Source organism: Salvelinus namaycush, unplaced genomic scaffold (genome assembly GCF_016432855.1).
Source record: "Salvelinus namaycush isolate Seneca unplaced genomic scaffold, SaNama_1.0 Scaffold119, whole genome shotgun sequence".
NCBI lineage: Eukaryota > Metazoa > Chordata > Actinopteri > Salmoniformes > Salmonidae > Salvelinus > Salvelinus namaycush.
In genome coordinates this window covers 243,155-266,957 of record NW_024057886.1, presented here as the reverse complement: position 1 = coordinate 266,957, position 23,803 = coordinate 243,155, and the positions used below count along the sequence as shown (strand labels likewise).

Genomic DNA, 23,803 nt, shown 5'->3' with positions numbered 1-23,803 from the left:
CTGTTTCAGCACAATACCAGTGTCTACATACCGTATGCTATTTATAGTGACCAGTCTGCTCCAGCACAATACCAGTGTCTACATACCGTATGCTATTTATAGTGACCGGTCTGCTCCAGCACAATACCAGTGTCTACATACCGTATGCTATTTATAGTGACCAGTCTGCTCCAGCACAATACCGGTGTCTACATACCGTATGCTGTTTATAGTGACCAGTCTGTTTCAGTACAATACCAGTGTCTACATACCGTATGCTGTTTATAGTGACCAGTCTGCTCCAGCACAATACCAGTGTCTACATACCGTATGCTATTTATAGTGACCAGTCTGTTTCAGCACAATACCAGTGTCTACATACCGTATGCTGTTTATAGTGACCAGTCTGTTTCAGTACAATACCAGTGTCTACATACCGTATGCTGTTTATAGTGACCAGTCTGCTCCAGCACAATACCAGTGTCTACATACCGTATGCTATTTATAGTGACCAGTCTGCTCCAGCACAATACCAGTGTCTACATACCGTATGCTATTTATAGTGACCAGTCTGCTCCAGCACAATACCAGTGTCTACATACCGTATGCTATTTATAGTGACCAGTCTGCTCCAGCACAATACCAGTGTCTACATACCGTATGCTATTTATAGTGACCAGTCTGCTCCAGCACAATACCAGTGTCTACATACCGTATGCTATTTATATTGACCAGTCTGTTTCAGTACAATACCAGTGTCTACATACCGTATGCTGTTTATAGTGACCAGTCTGTTTCAGCACAATACCAGTGTCTACATACCGTATACTATTTATAGTGACCAGTCTGTTTCAGCACAATACCGGTGTCTACATACCGTATGCTGTTTATAGTGACCAGTCTGCTCCAGCACAATACCAGTGTCTCTGTATGCTGTTTATAGTGACCAGTCTGTTTCAGCACAATACCAGTGTCTCTGTATGCTGTTTATAGTGACCAGTCTGTTTCAGCACAATACCAGTGTCTACATACCGTATGCTGTTTATAGTGACCAGTCTGCTCCAGCACAATACCAGTGTCTACATACCGTATGCTATTTATAGTGACCAGTCTGTTTCAGCACAATACCGGTGTCTACATACCGTATGCTATTTATAGTGACCAGTCTGCTCCAGCACAATACCAGTGTCTACATACCATATACTATTTATAGTGACCAGTCTGCTCCAGCACAATACCAGTGTCTACATACCGTATGCTATTTATAGTGACCAGTCTGTTTCAGCACAATACCAGTGTCTACATACCGTATGCTGTTTCTATTGACCAGTCTGTTTCAGCACAATACCAGTGTCTACATACCGTATGCTATTTATAGTGACCAGTCTGCTCCAGCACAATACCAGTGTCTACATACCGTATGCTATTTATAGTGACCAGTCTGTTTCAGCACAATACCAGTGTCTACATACCGTATGCTGTTTATAGTGACCAGTCTGTTTCAGCACAATACCAGTGACTACATACCGTATGCTGTTTATAGTGACCAGTCTGCTCCAGCACAATACCAGTGTCTACATACCGTATACTATTTATAGTGACCAGTCTGCTCCAGCACAATACCAGTGTCTACATACCATATGGTGTTTATAGTGACCAGTCTGCTCCAGCACAATACCAGTGTCTACATACCATATACTATTTATAGTGACCAGTCTGTTTCAGCACAATACCAGTGTCTACATACCATATACTATTTATAGTGACCAGTCTGTTTCAGCACAATACCAGTGTCTACATACCATATACTATTTATAGTGACCAGTCTGTTTCAGCACAATACCAGTGTCTACATACCGTATACTATTTATAGTGACCAGTCTGCTCCAGCACAATACCAGTGTCTACATACCGTATGCTATTTATAGTGACCAGTCTGCTCCAGCACAATACCAGTGTCTACATACCGTATGCTGTTTATAGTGACCAGTCTGTTTCAGCACAATACCAGTGTCTACATACCATATACTATTTATAGTGACCAGTCTGCTCCAGCACAATACCAGTGTCTACATACCGTATGCTATTTATAGTGACCAGTCTGTTTCAGCACAATACCAGTGTCTACATACCGTATGCTATTTATATTGACCAGTCTGTTTCAGCACAATACCAGTGTCTACATACCGTATACTATTTATAGTGACCAGTCTGCTCCAGCACAATACCAGTGTCTACATACCGTATGCTATTTATAGTGACCAGTCTGCTCCAGCACAATACCAGTGTCTACATACCGTATGCTATTTATAGTGACCAGTCTGTTTCAGCACAATACCAGTGTCTACATACCGTATGCTGTTTCTATTGACCAGTCTGTTTCAGCACAATACCAGTGTCTACATACCGTATGCTATTTATAGTGACCAGTCTGCTCCAGCACAATACCAGTGTCTACATACCGTATGCTATTTATAGTGACCAGTCTGTTTCAGCACAATACCAGTGTCTACATACCGTATGCTGTTTATAGTGACCAGTCTGTTTCAGCACAATACCAGTGACTACATACCGTATGCTGTTTATAGTGACCAGTCTGCTCCAGCACAATACCAGTGTCTACATACCGTATACTATTTATAGTGACCAGTCTGCTCCAGCACAATACCAGTGTCTACATACCATATGGTGTTTATAGTGACCAGTCTGCTCCAGCACAATACCAGTGTCTACATACCATATACTATTTATAGTGACCAGTCTGTTTCAGCACAATACCAGTGTCTACATACCATATACTATTTATAGTGACCAGTCTGTTTCAGCACAATACCAGTGTCTACATACCATATACTATTTATAGTGACCAGTCTGTTTCAGCACAATACCAGTGTCTACATACCGTATACTATTTATAGTGACCAGTCTGCTCCAGCACAATACCAGTGTCTACATACCGTATGCTATTTATAGTGACCAGTCTGCTCCAGCACAATACCAGTGTCTACATACCATATGCTGTTTATAGTGACCAGTCTGTTTCAGCACAATACCAGTGTCTACATACCATATACTATTTATAGTGACCAGTCTGCTCCAGCACAATACCAGTGTCTACATACCGTATGCTATTTATAGTGACCAGTCTGTTTCAGCACAATACCAGTGTCTACATACCGTATGCTATTTATATTGACCAGTCTGTTTCAGCACAATACCAGTGTCTACATACCGTATACTATTTATAGTGACCAGTCTGCTCCAGCACAATACCAGTGTCTACATACCGTATGCTATTTATAGTGACCAGTCTGCTCCAGCACAATACCAGTGTCTACATACCGTATGCTGTTTATAGTGACCAGTCTGCTCCAGCACAATACCAGTGTCTACATACCGTATACTATTTATAGTGACCAGTCTGTTTCAGCACAATACCAGTGTCTACATACCGTATGCTATTTATAGTGACCAGTCTGTTTCAGCACAATACCGGTGTCTACATACCGTATGTGAAAACGGCGGATTTCTATGTTTTATAGAAAAAAAGATAAAAGTTCTACCCGACGACATCGTCAAAAGTTAAAAACAGAGATGTTCAAAACACTGTGAGATTCCCAGTGACCCGGGGAGTAAGAAACGTCCGCCCTCTGGCTAGAAACTCATTGTTCTTACTTTTTAACCCTACCCTGTGATGTCACAGAGAAGCATTTTTTTGTTGGGACCTTTTCTTCTTCTCTTTTTAACCACAGATCCTAGAAACACACTGTTTTCACATGTAGACACTGGTACGGTGCTGGAGGTGAGGGAACATGAGGTTGAAAAGCGGCGGAATTGCCCTTTAAGTCGCTATGCTGTGACTCCAGCCAAAGTCTCTGACCGACAGCGAGGTAAATATTTGATCATTTATTTAACTCATACCGACCAGTAGCTCAACCGATAAGAGTCATGAACAGACCTTTAACATTTCTGAGGAGACTACAGTCACAGTTGTTACAGCCCCTCCGCCCCACCTTTTCATTTCTGAACGATCACATGGCTGGTTGCTCTTGGAAGGGTGAAATGAGTGGGGCTGAACAACTAGGTGTTTGAAGGGCCATTGTCTTCCGACAGGTGGCGTCATTCTAACACGACAATGCGTTGCCAGTTGCAGACGGCCGTCGTTAAGACAATGGCAAGAGGACTGAGGCGTAGCAAACAGCTGAAGCGAATAGTTTTCCCCCTTCCATAAAATACATTGTAGCTAATCCTTTCACAAGAACATGTTACATTTCTGTGTTTTACATAACCTTATCCTACATTTCTGTGTTTTACATAACCTTATCCTACATGTCTGTGTTTTACATAACCTTATCCTACATTTCTGTGTTTTACATAACCTTATCCTACATTTCTGTGTTTTACATAACCTTATCCTACATTTCTGTGTTTTACATAACCTTATCCTACATTTCTGTGTTTTACATAACCTTATCCTACATTTGTGTTTTACATAACCTTATCCTACATTTCTGTATGCTATTATAAACAAATCACAACATGTTGACATTCATATTTATTTTAATTTTTTTACCTTTATTTAACCAGGCAAGTCAGTTAAGAACAAATTCTTATCTACAATGGTGGCCTAGGAACAGTGGGTTAACTTCCTTGTTCAGGGGCAGAACAACAGACTTGTACCTTGTCAGCTCAGGGATTCGATCTTGCAACCTTTCAGTTCCTAGTCCAACCACTAGGTTACCTGCCGCCCCAGTATTAAATCACATTCAGACTTTTGGTGTCACAGGACGATAGTATCGTAAAGAAGGATTTTTATTTACAATATGAAAAATATAAAAATAAAACTGGTATTCCTTTATAATATTGCACATTCTCTTCTGTACATAGAACAGGGGTAGGTAACCCTGTGCCTGGAATATAACAGGGACTAATAAAATATATCTTAGCCCTGTGATTGGCTAAATGCAACCCACCAGGGTTTCCTACCCTTGTAGCACGAACTACATTTAATTTAATTTTAACATGAATCAACATTGCAGTTTGTGTGCCAGATTTAGCCAGTTAGCTAGTTTTCAACTGAAGTCAATGAGCAGATTGATTAAAAAAAAATATATATTTTTTTTTACATTTCATGTAAACAAAAAACAACATTTAGCCAAACATTGTGTATAGATGGAGGCTGATTGTCCTTCGGGAGCTGTGTAACCTGTCACTCCTTTACCATTGACTTGAGAGTGGCTGAAGGACATATAAGCTGTGTAACCTGTCACTCCTTTACCGTTGACTTGAGTGTCTGAAGGACAATCAGCCCCCTCATCTAAACACAATGTTTTACTAAATGTTGTTTTTACGTGAAATTCATGTGAAATATTTATGTTTATTTAAAAAAAATAAAAATGTTTTTAATCAATCTGCCCATTGACTTCAGTTGAAAACTGGCTGGCTAAAATCGAGGCTCTCACACTGAGAAAGCTTATTGACTGAAAGTGCTTTTGCGTATTGGAACAATGCAGGGGGGGTCCCAACCACAGAACACTCCCCTTTTAACTTTTCTTACTATACGGTACAGATGTGTAGTTCAGGGTAAAACCCTCACCAGGCTAACTGGAATGACTAACAGTTGCTTCTTGGAAAATGAGGGGGGCTCAACGGTGCACGAAGCAAGAGCACAGTTGAAACAACATGGAGGGGTGAAATGGCTGGAAAAATTAGGTGTTTGTGGGATGTCACAGCAAGAGGAGTTGAATCTAGCAGTTGTTCCCTCCATTAAAACCAAGTATAATCCTTTCACAAGAACAAGTTAACGTTTTCTCTTGCTTACATGGTATTTGACATCAGGTGTTTTTCACAAATACAGTATTTTTGTGTCCCACATTGTCGACCAGTTACTTCTTTCACTGCAGGTGTCTCATAGACCGTAAGCTTAGCACAGTCCTCTTCCTGACCGCCTTTTGACCCCGCACCTCTCTTCACCCTATGAGAAGGAACAGGGAATTATCAGATTGTGGATTTCTTCATGCACTAAATGTTCAAATCTCCGTCATACTTCTCCATCGATGGTGAAATCTCTTACCGTGTTGACGTCTCCTTTGTGTTGCTAGGAGACAAATCAATCCAGACTCCCTCCAATTTCTTTGCACTGACCACTTCAAGGAGAAAGGCCTAGTGATGTAGAATAACATAAAATGGTAGAATCATACTTTTTTCCCCCTCCATATTTGGCCTCTTTATAATTTGATATCTCTGACTGAAGCTCAGTCACACATTGCAGGGACGCACACAGACACACACACACGCAAAACACACAACGTACTCACCTGTTCCTCTTCGCTGTTTATGGTCACCAGGTCCAATCCCTTCCTTTGGCAGTAAGGTCTGCTCTCATCCCAGGACTTCATCTCAGTAGAGATGTAGTACAGACTGGAGTTTATATGCTTCCATCCTTCTGGAGACAGATTAGATACAGAGCAGAAGATTAGATGCAGAGTAGAAGATTAGATACAGAGATTAGAGCAGAAGATTAGATAGAGATTAGAGAGTAGAAGATTAGATTAGGGAGCATAAGACTTGTTTGTCACAAATATAGCAAAACAAACATCACAAATTATTTTTTTAAATAAACAACTGATCATGAAATACAAATATTATACTGCAGGTAACATTTTAATATACAGTAGTCATATAGTTCAAGTTCATGTGATTATGATCAAATAAAGGCAGAAATCTTTGTTCTGAAATACAATACTTGACAAACTATCGACAAAGCTACAAAGGAGAGATGGTTTTGTGGTAGGAGGTTTAGGTGTGGTGCTGTGAAAAATGATATACAAATACTGAAAGAGCTGAACTTACCCTGCTTTAAAATCATATTTAGTAGAACGCGGTAGTTCTCTGATTTCAGAGTCTTGATCTCTTCTCTCTCTGCCAAACAGGTTTCATTATTTGGCCGCTGTCTCTGTGCAATTTTATTGTGTTTCTGGGCAAACAGACTTATGACAGCCACAGTACACCCCACTACGACCACACACAGCAGTAGTATGTGGTGTCTTCTTAAGGATGTAGAACCTGAGGTGGACACACAAACACACAATCGATTGTTTCAATGCATGTAGTAATGTTGAAAGTTGAAGTGAAGATTAAATTCAACTGTTGGAGAACAGTGGAAGTTGATAAAATAGCTTTATTTTATTTTTTATTGTTAAAAGCCTCAGGGACCAATCACAGTGGGGAATACAAAAACCAAACATGATGTGATTGGTTAAGTGAGTTGGGGAAATCTGACCAATTGTTTTTAACATAGACTGACCAATAACGTGTTATATAGTCATACATATTACTTTGTACTAACCAATGGAATATGTATACATGTTTTCAACGAGGGAATTCGATTAAGCTGCCCCGGGTTGAACCAGACTATGGCCCGTAAATGTGACGGGCGAAACCGTTGCGGGAGGCGCGCCCTGCTCAAATCGAACGGTAATCTTTGACGCTCAGTCATATTGTCAACAATGAAGCCTGGTGCAGCGTTCATAAACATACATCATCTATTTTCCATAAAATATGTTCAAATTCTGTGGTAACAACTGTTGAAGAATGGGCGTGCTCGCTTGCTACCCCGGTGGTTGTTATCGTTGCTAAATCCTCCATGTAACAACTATGGGACATTTCCTTTCGTAGGACAGCCGGAGGCAAAGTCATTAATATTTATGAGTTAGGTCAGGTGATTGGTTGAGTCTTCTTGGATGTGTAACGTCAAACTGATGCGCTGCCGAGCTGTCTGTTTAGCTTGCTCGCCAGCATGAGCAATAAGCACCGAACAACTTCGGAATTTCAGGTTAATTAATTGGCAAATAAATCAAAAGCCTCACCAACTAGCTACCAATCTATTTCAGTTTCACTATCCAGGCATTCATAAAACGAGTCCACTAGTTGTTTATTTTTACAGTTACGCAAACTGGCTGTTGCTTGATATGAGCAAGTCAACCCAAACATATCAAAGAACATCCCTGCTTAGTTGGCTAGTAACGTTAGTGACAGTGGTGATATCCTATGGCGGGTGATTTGTTGAAGTTAACTCAAATAAAAAGTGTTTGGTTCCCTTTTTCCGTGATGGCAGCCCCCTCGAAATCAACATCCGCCATTCCTCTAACCAACAATGTATAGGGTTATACCATAGTAGCCAGGAAGTCGTTTTGGGGTGAGGGGTGTTTCTGTATGATAAGTTGGATTAAGGAATAAAGACAGACACCAATGTTAAGTTCAATAGCCTTGTTAAGCATTGTACAAATCCCTACGCCTGGAGTCTGGGGGACAGTCCAACTAGTCGATTACCTATCAACTAGACTCCGTAACATCATCCTTTTCAATAGAAAGTGCAAACATAACGGCATAACATTGAGTTCTTAACAGTCAAGTCATAACAATTGAAAAGCATGACATTTTCTTTTTACTTCAGCTGTCATCTTCCTTTTTTAAATTTTTTAAATTTTTGAAATATTTTTTTAAATTAACAGACAAGTTAAGTCTCTTGCTTACAGAGTAAGCCTGTCCGGTGGCTTGCACAGCCGACCCACCCGTGAGTAAGTATTGGCTCTGACAGGGGTAGGATTAGGGCCACGAGCTGGAGAGTTTGGTGGGGTAGAAGCTTCACCTTCAGTTGGCTCATGTCTCAATTCTGCACCCCTTACCCTTAGGCCTGGACTGTGATCCAGCTCATCTAGGTGAGTGTATGGCATGTTCTGGTTTGTCTGCTCTGCTACGCGCAGATCCACCCGATTGCGACGATAGAGGGAGCCACCAACATCCACCAGGTAAGAACGTGGTGCAACTCTCTGTAGGCATGTGCCCAGCCTCCAAAGTCCTGTGTGGTCTCCCGGCAGCGGTTTCATCCTTATAGTTTCACCCACCTCCAGCTCTGGTAGGTCTCGAGCAGTCCGGTCGTAGAAGCACTTAGCGAGCTGCTTTCTGTGACGCAGTTTGTCCGTGACGCCAACCATGACGCAGGGCTCAAGTAGCTTGTTAGCTACGGGGATAGTAGTCTTCAGACGTCTGGACAGAAGGCGTTGTGCTGGGCTGCTGTCCATGTTTTCGGTGGGTGTGTTCCTCCACTGTAAGATCGCTTTCCATGGGTCGTTGCTGTCGCGCAAGGCCCTGCTTAACAGGTTTTTTGCAATCTTGACAGCTGATTCTGCCTTGCCATTTGCTTTTGGGTGTCTTGGAGAGGAGGTCACGTGGTCAAACTCCCATTCTGAGGCGAAACGCTTGAACTGTGCAGTGAATTGTGGGCCATTGTCCGTGATTACCTTGTCAGGCTGACCTTGCCTTGCAAACTGCGCCTTGCAGCGCTTTATGACCGTCTCTGCAGACAAGTCAGGGAGCAGTTCAATTTCCCAAAAGTCAGAGTAATGATCAACGAGGAGAAGATAGTCCTTTTGTCTGTGGCTGAATAAGTCCATGCTGATGATTTGCCAGGCCCTTGTGGGCAGTTCGTGTGACATCATGGTTTCCTTTTGCTGTTCATGAGCGTACTCGTTGCATGTGGTACAGTTGCTGACAAAGTCTTTAATTTCTGCTTGCATGTTTGGCCAGTATAATGTTTCACGAGCCTGACGGTAGCATGCGTCACCTCCAACGTGACTGGAGTGTATGCGGGTAAGCATCTCTGGACGTAGTGATTTGGGAATAATGACCTTCTGACCTCTGAACAAGACGCCATTTTGCACACTGATCTCATCTCGAAAGGTCCAGTATTCTCTCACTGTGAAAGGTGTCTCCTCTTTCAGATATGGCCAACCTGCGAGAGCCATGGACTTCAGTGACTGTAGGTGTTCGTCCTTGTCAGTATGTTGCCTGATCTGGGCTAGGCGGTGATCTGTCACGTTTAAGTAGTCTGCCTGATTGATCTGTTGAACATCTTGTTGTTCCTGCTGTAGCGAACAGATGGCCTGCCGCTGATAGGCAGTGCCTCTACCTGTACATTGTGCTGTTGCCCTGCTCAGTGTGTCGCTGATGTACATCTCAGGTCCTGGCTTGTAAATGACCTTCAGGCTGTAGTTTTGCAGAGTCAGGAGCATGCTTTGAAGCCTCTTGGGCGCGTTGAGGAGAGGTTTACTGAATATGGCAATGAGTGGTTTGTGGTCAGTTTCAGCGGTGACCAGCTCTCGACCATATAAGTAGTGATGGAATCGCTGGCAGGAGAAGACGATGCTGAGGCACTCTTTCTCAATTTGTGCATAGTTTTGTTCGGTGGGGGTGAGCGCTCTCGAGGCAAACGCAACGGGCTGGCCTTCCTGCATAAGGCAGCATCCAAGTCCCCTTTGGCTAGAGTCGCTCTGGATTGTGACAGGCTTCGTGACGTCGTAGTAGCGCAACACTGGCATGGATGAAGCCAGAGATTTCATCTCCTGCACTGCGGCCTCGTGCTTGGGTAGCCAGTGCCATGGTGTGTCTTTGTCCAGCAACCGGCGCAGAGGCTCACAGACTGCTGATAGGTGTGGCATGAACTTTGCAAGATAGTTTGCAAAGCCGATGAGACGCTGTACTCCTTTTGCATCAGACGGGTTTGGCATGTCGAGGATCGCTTGGACCTTGTCTGGGTCCGGCTTCAGGCCTTTTGCCGAGAGAATGTGGCCATGGAAGTGGACGTCTTTCACCTTGAACTGCAGCTTCTTCAGGCCAAGACGAAGCTTAACTGATCGGCAGCGCTCCATCAGTGCCAGGAGCTTCACATCGTGGTCGCGTTCTGCTTCTTCGTCTGTTTCACCACAGCCTACGATCAGGATATCATCGGCGATGGGTTCAATGCCCTTGAGCCCAGCCAGTAACTCGTGCTGCTTGCGTTGGTATACCTCAGGCGCCACTGAGACACCAAACGGGAGCTTGAGCCAGCGTTTCCGACCCCAGGGGGTCCAGAAGGTAGTCATGAAGCTGCTTTCTTCGTCCAGCTTGCATTGAAGGAATGCATCTCGGGCATCCACCAAGGTGAAAATCCTGGCCTTGGGAAGCTTATAGAGGACATCCTCTAGTGTCGGCATGATGTAGTGGGATCGTTTCAGTGCTTGGTTCAGATGCTTTGGGTCGATGCAGACCCTCAGCTTCTCTGGTTTTTTCACTATGACCATATTGCTGATCCAGTCAGTTGGTTCAGTCACAGATGTCATGTGGCCATCGGCCTCATACTTGTCCAGCTGGGCCTTCACAGCCACTTTCATTGCAATGGGCACATTGCGAGGAGCACACTGGACTGGAGTAATGCTCTCATCCACTTCAAAGTGTACCTCCCCAGGCACTGATTCAACGGGCATGTTGAATACATCGTCATATCTGCTGAGTAGTTGTTCTTTGGACAGGGGTCCATGCTGGACATGATCCACAATGTGCAGGTCATTTGGTACAGTGAACTGCATCAGTCCCAGGCGTTCGCATGTAGAGCCTGAGAGGAGAGGATTTTGACTGGTTTTCACAATCTCGAACTCCAGCTTGTGTTTGCGTCCCCGAATAACACATTCGGTCTCAAAGGTGCCCATAGAGCTCATTAGTTCTCCTGAGTACAGCTTTAGTCTAGTATCGCTGGGAAATAGATGTGTGTCAGGTGCCAGATTGATTTTGTCTTTGTAGCTCATTACGTTGCATGTAGCACCCGAATCCAGTTGACATTGTTGTTGCTTGTTGTGTAATCGTAGTGTCACAAACCATTTCTTCCCTCTTGAGTGTACAGCCCCAATGGATTCATGCATGTAAATGTCACTTTCACTGTTCAGCTCTGAACATTGAGTAACATCATCAACACAGTGAATCTTGCCCTCACTCACCCTTCTTTTGCTTTTGAGACACACTTTTGCAAAGTGATTATTAGTTCCACAAGCTCTGCATGGTTTTCCATAGGCCGGGCAGTGCTCTTTGCCACGTGTGTGTGTATTCCCACAGTATTTACATGCTACGGGGCTCTCTGTGTTCACCGTTCGTGGTGAATTACTCTGCCTCGATTGGTTTTGTCTGAATGTCTGCCTAGCAACAGCGTGAACAGTATCAACGTCGGAGCGTGGGGTTTCCGTTTCCATTGCTCTCATTCTCATGTCAGTGACTTCAGCAGTGCGGCACATTTCGATGGCAGTTACTAATGTTAAGCCTCTCTCTCTCAGTAGACGCCGGCGCGTATTCTCATTTGCAATTCCCAGTACTATTTTGTCACGAATCAGTTCATCTTTCAATCCCCCGTATTCACAAGTGGCGGATTTCTCTCTCAAACGGGTTACAAAGTTGTGTACTGACTCACCCTCTTCCTGTTTGCAGCTTCCGAAAACGAACCGCTCGTAAATTACGTTTCTGGCGGGTTTGAAGTAATTCTCCAATGCATCCAATATAGCCTTTGCATCACACTGTTGTCGTGCCGTGAGGGTGAGATGGTGCCGGTAGATATGCCTGCATTCGCTGCCCATTAAACTCCTCAGAGTTGCCGCTTGTACCTCGTTGGGTTTCTCATGTAGACCGGTCGCCAGCGCATAGTCCTCGAATTCATCCCTGAAGTTGTCCCAATTAGTATTCCAGTCCCCTGTGAGAACCATGTGATTTGGTGGCGGAATGTTCGCTGCCATAGCAATGGAATAGGAGATTTCTTTGCCTTCAGTCATGGAGGTAGGTAGTGATGCTAGTTAGCCAGCTAACAACGAGTTGATCAGTGTTGTGAGTAGGAAACGGCTTGTGTTCGCATATGGAACGTAACTGCGCCTATACTGTACTTAGCTACAAAAATAACAAACGTGTGTTTTCCGAGCCACTTCTGATACCATGTTTCTGTATGATATGTCGGATTAAGGAATAAAGACAGACACCAATGTTAAGTTCAATAGCCTTGTTAAGCATTGTACAAATCCCTACGCCTGGAGTCTGGGGAACAGTCCAACTAGTCGATTACCTATCAACTAGACTCCGTAACAAGGGGGACTGAGATTTAATATATATATAGTTTTTGCCCTTCGCTACAGAGGGCTATATCGGTCCACTAATACAGGACTAGTAAAGGCCCAGTGCACTACTTTTCGGGAAAAAAGTTGTTTTTTTAATCGTTTTTAAAAAATGTTTATATACACTGCTCAAAAAAATAAAGGGAACACTTAAACAACACAATGTAACTCCAAGTCAATCACACTTCTGTGAAATCAAACTGTCCACTTAGGAAGCAACACTGATTGACAATAAATTTCACATGCTGTTGTGCAAATGGAATAGACAAAAGGTGGAAATTATAGGCAATTAGCAAGACACCCCCAAAAAAGGAGTGATTCTGCAGGTGGTGACCACAGACCACTTCTCAGTTCCTATGCTTCCTGGCTGATGTTTTGGTCACTTTTGAATGCTGGCGGTGCTTTCACTCTAGTGGTAGCATGAGACGGAGTCTACAACCCACACAAGTGGCTCAGGTAGTGCAGTTCATCCAGGATGGCACATCAATGCGAGCTGTGGCAAAAAGGTTTGCTGTGTCTGTCAGCGTAGTGTCCAGAGCATGGAGGCGCTACCAGGAGACAGGCCAGTACATCAGGAGATGTGGAGGAGGCCGCAGGAGGGCAACAACCCAGCAGCAGGACCGCTACCTCCGCCTTTGTGCAAGGAGGTGCACTGCCAGAGCCCTGCAAAATGACCTCCAGCAGGCCACAAATGTGCATGTGTCTGCTCAAACAGTCAGGAACAGACTCCATGAGGGTGGTATGAGGGCCCGACATCCACAGGTGGGGGTTGTGCTTACAGCCCAACACCGTGCAGGACGTTTGGCATTTGCCAGAGAACACCAAGATTGGCTAATTCGCCACTGGCGCCCTGTGCTCTTCACAGATGAAAGCAGGTTCACACTGAGCACATGAGCACATGTGACAGACGTGACAGAGTCTGGAGACGCCGTGGAGAACGTTCTGCTGCCTGCAACATCCTCCAGCATGACCGGTTTGGCGATGGGTCAGTCATGGTGTGGGGTGGCATTTCTTTGTGGGGTCGCACAGCCCTCCATGTGCTCGCCAGAGGTAGCCTGACTGCCATTAGGTACCGAGATGAGATCCTCAGACCCCTTGTGAGACCATATGCTGACACATGCACATTTGTGGCCTGCTGGAGTTCATTTTGCAGGGCTCTGGCAGTGCACCTCCTTGCACAAAGGCGAAGGTAGCGGTCCTGCTGCTGGGTTGTTGCCCTCCTACGGCCTCCTCCACGTCTCCTGATGTACTGGCCTGTCTCCTGGTAGCGCCTCCATGCTCTGGACACTACGCTGACAGACACAGCAAACCTTTTTGCCACAGCTCGCATTGATGTGCCATCCTGGATGAACTGCACTACCTGAGCCACTTGTGTGGGTTGTAGACTCCGTCTCATGCTACCACTAGAGTGAGAGCACCGCCAGCATTCAAAAGTGACCAAAACATCAGCCAGGAAGCATAGGAACTGAGAAGTGGTCTGTGGTCACCACCTGCAGAATCACTCCTTTTTTGGGGGTGTCTTGCTAATTGCCTATAATTTCCACCTTTTGTCTATTCCATTTGCACAACAGCATGTGCAATTTATTGTCAATCAGTGTTGCTTCCTAAGTGGACAGTTTGATTTCACAAAAGTGTGATTGACTTGGAGTTACATTGTGTTGTTTAAGTGTTCCCTTTATTTTTTTGAGCAGTGTATTTTATTATGATTTTACAGATGGCGTTTCAGCACCCCTACTTCCCGCAGTTATGGGTTATTCCAAGTTTCAACGTGGCCTTTAATTAGTACTAGTTTAAACAGCGCTACATCCCAAATATTTGCCCCTTGTTCCATTGATTTCAGCGTGATATCGATGGAAGTGATTAACAAAAACAGTGTTGCTTTGCACATACCACGTTGGCGACCCACTTGAATCAAAATGCATCACTTCAAAATGTATCTAGCTGTCTTCTCCAAACTGTCCTCTAACCAGTGATGTACACATTATTCCCAGGATCCGTTTGGTTTTTGGAGCTGTGTTAATTTTAACAGTGTATATTTCCTCCCTTAATCAATTAGTGATTTTATTACCAGTTGACAAAACAGGGTTTTTTAACAACAGGGGTTCATTTCCATGTTGTGTGTGATTGACAAGTGAGTACCTTTCGTTATTGAAGGACAGGTGTAACTATTAACATAATTTTCAGTTGATGTTAAAGTTTATATGACTTAAGTACAGTTTCCTGCCAGTCCAGCATGTAAAACACAGTTTGTCCTGTTTATTTGATACTTTTCAGTTATTTATCCCTTTTGCACTTGTCAGTCATGCTTGTATGTTAACATATTGATCTCTCTTGTATTTCCCCAGTAAACCACAACGTTATCCTGCTACCTTTCCACCCCGTGTGTCCCTGTGATTGTGCGCAATAAAACCCCACTATTTGGATTCCTGCTTCATCTCCTTCATTTCCTCTGTATTCTCATCGATGCGTCATAGTGGCGTTTTGAACTCTGAACTCTTTATAATAGTCCATCTGTTCTATACTATTGTTGCGTAGATGGTACATTTTTAGGTTTTCGATATATTACAAACTGTTTCTGCGTATTGGTTGTTGATTTGGACACTTTAAAACTGTTTTGACACTGGGCTATTTATCAATGTGTTGTCAACAGGAAGCAACAACAGCATTTTTTAAAATATTAATTGAACTTTCAACATTAATTTCTAATGGTATTGTACTTATTCGGGTAAACACCGCTGAATGAGTGCAAAAAGGTGACGTGACTGATGGATTTGGATATTCTAGAAATCACCAAAATAGGTTTGCCCGAATTATCCGCGCGCCATTTGAGAAAGAAAGTGATAGCTGCGACCCCTAGCGCTAAATCAACAGTACGAAACCAAATATATTGATCCGTTTTAAGCAATTGATCAAGTGTCATCGTGTTGACTATACACATACTAACATCAACAATCTGAGGTAAAAATGATGGGTAATGTAGTAACAAAAACACAGACTACTGTCCCTAATTAAATATCTTCATTTATGATGATAGTAGAGGGTCTATAGGGTCTGTGCAGCAGGCTGAACGTTAGACGTCACTACTATACGTTCGGGTGTTTTTACTTACCTGAGAGGTGAGTTCGGTTGCACGGTGTCGGTAAGGATTCCCGGTCTACTTCGGTGAAGCCCATTGGACCATTGCAGCTGCTGTAAATGGGATTATCAAACCTCTCCTCTTTCATCATCATCCGCCGGACCAACTGCAGTCAGTTTTGTTTTGACCGCAGCAGTAGAGCGAGGGACGTGTTTCTGTTAATCGTGTCTGTTGCGTCTCCTTATGTAGCAGTCTCGATAACACCAAAGCGCCCACAGAGCAAAACCAAAACCATATCGAGACATTTAAATATAGCCATTATGAGAAGGGATATGGTTTCTGTGGAACTGTGAACTTTTGTTATTAGTTAGCGTATTTGTCATATAGCCTACGCATGATGGGAGTACACAGTGCAACAAAATGCTTAATTTCAGGTTCACTACCCACAATGCATTTAAGTGAATAAAACAGCACACATAAAAGCTCAATTAATAAAAATAGAAAATAATTTTGCAAAACTATAATACAACAAGGCACTCAAACGAATTGAAGTATGATATTTACACGTGCCGGGGAATTGTGGAAATAGATCAAGCCAGCAACCCGCCTTATTTCTTGTAAACCACGTGATCGATGTCTTCTGTCTTATATAATAGACTTATCTAGAGATTCATAGAGTAACCGAAAGTCCCCCAAAAAATACATAGACAAAAATACAAGGCCTAACCAGCAAAAGCAGCATATATACAGAGCCTTACAAAAGTATTCATACCCCTTGGATTTCTTCACATTTTATGGTGTTACAAAGTGAGATTCAAATTGATTTAATTGTACATTTTTGTCAACGATCTAAACAAAATACTCTGTAAAATGTCAGTGGAAGAATATATATATTTATTTTAGATTGATATAAATTAAATTCCTAAAATATAGTTGTTCCATAAGTATTCATCTCCCTGAGTCAATACATGTTAGAAACCCCTTGGCAGCCATTACAGCTGTGCATCTTGGGTAAATCTCTAAGAGCTTTACACACCTGGATTGTGCAATATTAGCCCATTTATTATTTTTATAATTCTTCAAGCTCTGTCAAGATGTTGGGGATCATGGCTAGACAGCCATTCTCACGTCTTGCCATAGATTTTCAAAACTGTAACTTGACCACTCAGAAACATTCACTGTCTTCTTGGTAAGCAACTCCAGTGTAGATTTGGCCTTGTGTTGTAGGTTATTGTCCTGCTGAAAGGTGAATTCCTCTCCCAGTCCCTGGTGTAAAGCAGACTGAAGCAGGTTGTCCTCTAGGAGTTTGCCTGTGCTTAACTCCATCCCATTTTATAGGTACTTTTATAGATTGTTTTATAGGTACTTTTATAGATCGTTTTATAGGTACTTTCATAGGAAATTTCTCATGACTCAAACACCTCCCTGAATGGATGAATGTATGCACTGTGCCAACAGCCTGGGAACCCCCTCTAAATCTCAATCTATGTCATGGAAACTTCCACTTTCATTATAACATGCTGTTCTTGTAAATCATAACCCCCCCCCTCCCCAAACCATAACCCCTCCCCAAACCATAACCCCCCCCCTCCCCAAACCATAACCCCTCCCCAAAACATACCCCCCCTCCCCAAACCATACTCCCCCCTCCCCAAACCATAACCCCCCCCCTCCCCAAACCATAACCCCTCCCCAAACCATACCCCCCCCCTCCCCAAACCATACCCCCCCCCTCCCCAAACCATAACCCCCCCCCCCCCCCAAACCATAACCCCCCTCCCCAAACGCACACACGCACATTTCCTGACTGTTTCCCATTCACTCTCACTCTCTCTCTCACTCTCTCAATTCCATTTCAATAAATAAAAGTGAAATTAACACCAACAAAAATGTCCTCTCTCTTTCTGTGTTAGGTACGTCAGTGAACTGCGTTTGGTGAGGGTCCATGGGTCAGAGGGCGGGATTTACAGCTTCCAAGCCAATCATGAGGATGCCTCTGTCAATCAATCATTCCCTGTCTATGTGAACAGTACGTTCTGGTTGGTTGTTTTTGCATGATGTGTTTTCACATCCTTTTTCACACCATTTTGAAGGCTTACAGTAAACGCTCTCTCTGTCTCTGTCTGTCTGTCTGTCTGTCTGTCTGTCTGTCTCTCTGTGTCTCTGTCTCTCTGTCTCTCTGTCTCTCTCTGTCTCTCTCTGTCTCTCTCTGTCTCTCTGTCTCTCTGTCTCTCTCTCTCTCAGGTAAGCCTGTCATAATTTCCCAGGAGGGACCAGTTGATGGACAGGTGCGCTGCGTTGCCGCCGGTTACCCGGCCCCTAAAATCACCTGGTTCTACTGTGAACTCCCCCACACACGGTACGGGACAATAACACACACAGCCATAGTCACTACTGTCATTTCTGCGTGTGATGCTAAATTGCATTGACATCCCAATTACCCCAGTAAGTAACATATACAGAGATGTGAGAGTGAACAACTAACCTAAACAGTTGTTTAAAAGCATAGTTACAATGCATAGCTAACTGCAATGTCAAAATCATGTGCTTTTGTAACACCAAAACTAGTGGCAACTGAGCTGCCACCAACTCGAAGGAGAAGAAACTTGAACTTTGCTGAAGTATTGAAACCCATCATCCTGAGATGTTTTGAAACATGACATGGTGTGTTGTAACACGGCTTAATCAACTGTTGTGCGACACCTTGCCAGGGACTGGGAGCAAAACCGGAAAAGGTTGAAAACACTATTTTGGTGTTTCAAATCAGATACCTTCTTCCTGTCTAATACAGCATTTAGACACCTTCTTCTGGTGGATTTTAATGTTTAACATTGATCTACAACAGATGTGTCAAACTCATTCCACGGAGGGCCGAGTGTCTGCAGATTTTTGCTTTTTCCTTTCAATTTGTAATGGACAGAGAGCTGGTTTCAAGCGCAGGGCACAGCAGGTGTTTAATGTAAAGGACAACAGGAGGAGGCAGGTAGCTGGGTCCAGGAGCAGGCAGAAGGTCATACACAGGGGGTCCAAAAGGCAACAGTGCAGGCAGGGAAAAGGCTAGGAACGTAGTCCGGGAGATCAGACAATAGGTAGATAACAGGAAATCCGATAGGCTAAAGTACAGGCAGGGAATAGGCAAAAGGCATCGTTAGTGAGGCAGGCAAAAACTATCATACACGTGAGGAGTAAATCACAGGAAAAACAGAGCTCCGAATAGAAGTGTCACAAAACAAACAATACCTCACAGTGACGGGGTGCAAAGAACTGAACTAAATAGTGTGTGATAATGACATACAGGTGTGTGAACAGGTGATCAGAATTCAGGCGATTAGGATCTGGAGAGTGTGAGCTGCGTTCAGGGGGGGGGGGGTCTATGTGTGTGAGAGTGTGAGCTGGAAAGGGAGCTGCGTTCAGGGGATCTACGTGTATGGAAGTGTGAGTTGGAAGCAGACGTTACACAATTAAGACCTAGACAACCAGGCGAGGGGAGTTCCGTACCAGCAGACATTCGGCCCTCTGTGGAATGATTTTGACACATGTGATATACAGTATGTATCTGACCATTGTTGAGCACAGTGCCAAATCCACCAGCATTAACTAGATGTTTAACAGCAAGCATTGGAAGATAATGTATTTACCTCTACCATTAAAAGTTGGAAATGTGGTAGAGGGTGGTCTCCTCATTGAACGTAATTTTGCCTGACGTTTTTGATATCCGTTCATCACGATCCACCTCAACAAAGCTGCTTAATACTCATATAGAAATAGACTTTCCTTCCTTTAAACATGCATATAAAACTGTGTCCATACCCACTTCCACCTGTCACACTGTCATTCCTTCTCTGTCACTTCCTGTTTTTTAATCTGTCTAAATTAAACACTGAAGAAATGAAGGTAAAATTCCACAATAAATATTCTCCATATGCTCTTATCACCAATCAATATTTAGGCTATAAACCATTAGCATTTCTTAACCATTTGATTGTTTGGGTGTTTCAGAGTACTTATTTTCTGTTTTAAAACACTTTCTGTGTATCATAATACTGACTTTGGGTTTTCCATTCCAACACCCTCTACACACCAGATCTCTGGTTAGGTGACATTGGGTTTCCATTACACCCCCCTCCACCCACCAGATCTCTGGTTAGGTGACATTGGGTTTCCATTACAACCCCCTCCACACACCAGATCTCTGGTTAGGTGACATTGGGTTTCCATTACACCCCCCTCCACCCACCAGATCTCTTAGTTAGGTGCAGTAGGCTACTTTTAATGGTTTCATGACACAATTGTGGTGTTTTGAGTCTTTCCATGTGTACAGTGTAAGAGCAGCCTAACAGTGTGTTTAGTTTTCATGTGTGATTCTGTGCACCACCCTTTCTCAAATGTGGCTTGTTTTCATTCTTCAGGGATTGAGTCAGACCTGGGACACCAGGTGAATCTCTGGCCAATCAGTGACATTAATCAATTCACCAACCACTCCCCCCCCAGGTGTTCCCACCTGACCAACGCCAGCCAATGGGAGCAGCGGGAGGTTGCCACGGTAACGGTGTCAGACTCGGCCTTCGGCAGCAGCGAGGTGGAGAGCCGACTGAACGTCACGAAGGGAGACACACACACACACTACCACACGTTGGAGTGTGTAGCGACCGTGCAGGGCGAGCAGGCTTACACACTGTTCTCCATCAGCGGTGAGATATAACACACACACACACACACACACACACACACACACACACACACACACACACACACACACACACACACACACACACACACACACACACACACACACACACACACACACACACACACACACACTCAGTCTCTGTAGTGGACAGGAGTGTGTGGATGTAGGGCCATATTGAGTGGGATTACAGAATGTTGAGTGTGCAGGTCTTGGATTAGACATGGACACTAATCTAATGTAATCTCTCATAAACATAACACTGCTGTCTCCTCTCTGTGTGGCCGGTGGGTTTGGACTGCAGCTCACACCACAATAAAACACTGCCTTTGTTCATCATGTAAAACAGAAAGTCTGCAGCTCATACCACAATAAAACACTGCCTTTGTTCATCATGTAAAACAGAAAGTCTGCAACTCAATACTAGGAAGGTATTCTTAATGTATACTCAGGTTATATAGAGTATGTGTTGTGTGTGTGTTCTAATGTTTATACGTGTGTGTGTGTGTGTGTGTGTGTGTGTGTGTGTGTGTGTGTGTGTGTGTGTGTGTGTGTGTGTGTGTGTGTGTGTGTGTGTGTGTGTGTGTGTGTGTGTGTGTCCATACAGAGCGCACCGTGCCCCATAAGCTCTTCACCCCTCTGCTGACTGGTGTGGTTGTTACAGCTGTAATACTGAGCATCACACTGGTGGTTCTCCTCTACAAATACCTTCAGGTACTGTACCCTGTTATAGACTGACTGACTGGCTGACTGACTGACTGACTGGCTGGCTGGCTGATTGACTGGCTGGCTGAATGACTGACTGACTGGCTGGCTGACTGGTCATCATGTTATTGATCCCCTCATGTTTAACACCTTATTTTTGGTAAATGTATTATATTTTAATCATGTTCTCTAATGTATTTATTATTGATCAATATCAATATTGATCCCCCCTCCCAACAGAAACCCAAATTCCAGATGATTATATGTGATTATACCATGGTTTTGTTAAAACCTCGTTTCTGAAGTTAATTCTAGAGCATGTATTATTTCCCTATAACGCACGGTATATCAGCACGATAGAATTCAATGGCAAGTTCATAATTACATGTTCTATAATTACATGCTGCTTTTTAAAACAAAAGTCGAATGGAAAACAGTATTGGTATTGTTTTAATTTGATTTTCATAAAAGCAAGCTAAGACTGATGGTTTGGTTAGCTAAACGAACCAGTCTGTTTGTTTGGTTACCACGGCAACTACTGTAGCGATCTAGTAAACTTGCTAGCTACTTCAGTATATGTTGAAAACATTTATACCTGCAAATTAACACATTTTTCATGACAAATGTGTTAAATTATAGCCATGGTATGAAAGGGATAATCAACTCGGGTTTCTATGCGTTCTCTGGAAAATAATGTAACTCGGTGGAAGGTCAGTTCCGGTAGCGCGTCGGTGGAACACACCTTCTACGTCGTCGTTCATTATTTTTCGAAAGACATATCCCCATGTTGATTATCCCTGACTTCATCACGTTATTAAATGTATTGATCAAAGACCCCCGCCCCAATAGAAGCCCAAGTTCCAGATTCAGTGGAAGGTGATTGACAGTATCCACGGCAACAACTACATCGACCCCACCCAGCTGCCCTACGACCCCAAGTGGGAATTTCCCCGGCAGAAACTACGCTTTGGTACGACACACACACACACACACACACACACACACACACACACACACACACACACACACACACACACACACACACACACACACACACACACACACACACACACACACACACACACACACACACACACACACCAGTGTTGGGGTAGTTACAATTTAATTAAATGTTTTAAATAGTATATTACCTACATTACATATGCCTATACACCAACACAAGTAGCCTAATAATGACAGACGCACAATCTAGTCACAGGAGGTTGGTGGCACCTTAATTGGGGAGGACAGGCTCGTAGTTATGGCTGGAGGAGTATTGGTGGAAGGGTATCAAATACACCAAACACATGGTTTCCATGGCTTCCATGTGTTTGATGCCATTCGAGCCATTATTATGAGCCGTCCTCAGCTGTCTCCACTGCCTCTACTACATACCTCTACTGCATACCTCTACTACATACCTCTACTACATACCTCTATTACGTACCTCTACTACGTACCTCTACGGCGTACCTCTACTGCGTACCTCTACTACATACCTCTATTACATACCTCTACTGCATACCTCTATTGCATACCTCTATTGCATACCTCTATTACATACCTCTACTGCATACCTCTACTGCATACCTCTACTACATACCTCTATTACATACCTCTACTGCATACCTCTACTGCATACCTCTATTACATACCTCTATTACATACCTCTACTGCATACCTCTATTACATACCTCTATTGCATACCTCTATTACATACCTCTACTGCATACCTCTACTGCATACCTCTATTACATACCTCTATTACATACCTCTATTGCATACCTCTATTACATACCTCTATTACATACCTCTATTACATACCTCTATTACATACCTCTACTACATACCTCTACTGCATACCTCTATTACATACCTCTACTACATACCTCTACTACATACCTCTACTACATACCTCTATTACATACCTTTATTATATACCTCTGCCTTGGCAGCAGCTAATGAGGATCCTTAATAAATACAAAGACAAAATACTACATACCCAGCTATAAACAGGTTAATCTCTCGCTGGAATACAACCTGTCCTCCTGAACGATTCAAATCAAGCCTTGGTTGTTTGGGTGAGGTAGGCCTACAGTCATCTTCAGTGGTCGGGCCTCTGGGGGTTTTCGCTACGAGTCTTGTCTTGTTGCTTTAGTAGGTGCTTCAAGAGATTGGAAGTAGTGATTGTAGCAGTGGAGAGTTGTTTCCCTCCTGGACAGTTATATTCTGGTCACGTTGTCCCTCCAGATCAAAGTAATGGGAGTTACTTCCTCTCTGAGAAACTCAGTGTTTTAGTCTCTTCTGCCGTGTTTCATCTGCCGTGTTTCTTCTGCCGTGTTTCATCTGCCGTGTTTCATCTGCCTCACTAAAGCTGTTAATACTAGCGTGTGT

The 23,803-nt window shown here is 43.5% G+C and overlaps 2 protein-coding genes across 2 annotated transcripts in view; one reads left to right on the top strand and one right to left on the bottom strand.

Annotated features, from left to right (window-relative positions):
- Positions 1 to 23,803, top strand: part of kitb (KIT proto-oncogene, receptor tyrosine kinase b) — a 73,181-nt gene that overhangs the window by 22,254 nt on the left and 27,124 nt on the right. Inside the window, exons 7-11 of the mRNA XM_038982503.1 lie at positions 17,931 to 18,046; positions 18,262 to 18,376; positions 20,509 to 20,708; positions 21,312 to 21,418; positions 22,259 to 22,379. Coding sequence (XP_038838431.1) covers positions 17,931 to 18,046; positions 18,262 to 18,376; positions 20,509 to 20,708; positions 21,312 to 21,418; positions 22,259 to 22,379 — 659 coding nt within the window. The remainder of the gene's footprint in view (positions 1 to 17,930; positions 18,047 to 18,261; positions 18,377 to 20,508; positions 20,709 to 21,311; positions 21,419 to 22,258; positions 22,380 to 23,803) is intronic.
- LOC120036029 (C-type lectin domain family 4 member F-like) lies at positions 4,776 to 16,268 on the bottom strand. The gene is made up of 5 exons (XM_038982494.1): positions 16,051 to 16,268; positions 6,832 to 7,044; positions 6,297 to 6,424; positions 6,053 to 6,141; positions 4,776 to 5,953 (listed from the first exon to the last, which is right to left on the bottom strand). Exons 1-5 carry the CDS (start codon positions 16,169 to 16,171, stop codon positions 5,797 to 5,799), a joined length of 708 nt encoding a protein of 235 aa, XP_038838422.1. The 5' UTR covers positions 16,172 to 16,268; the 3' UTR covers positions 4,776 to 5,796.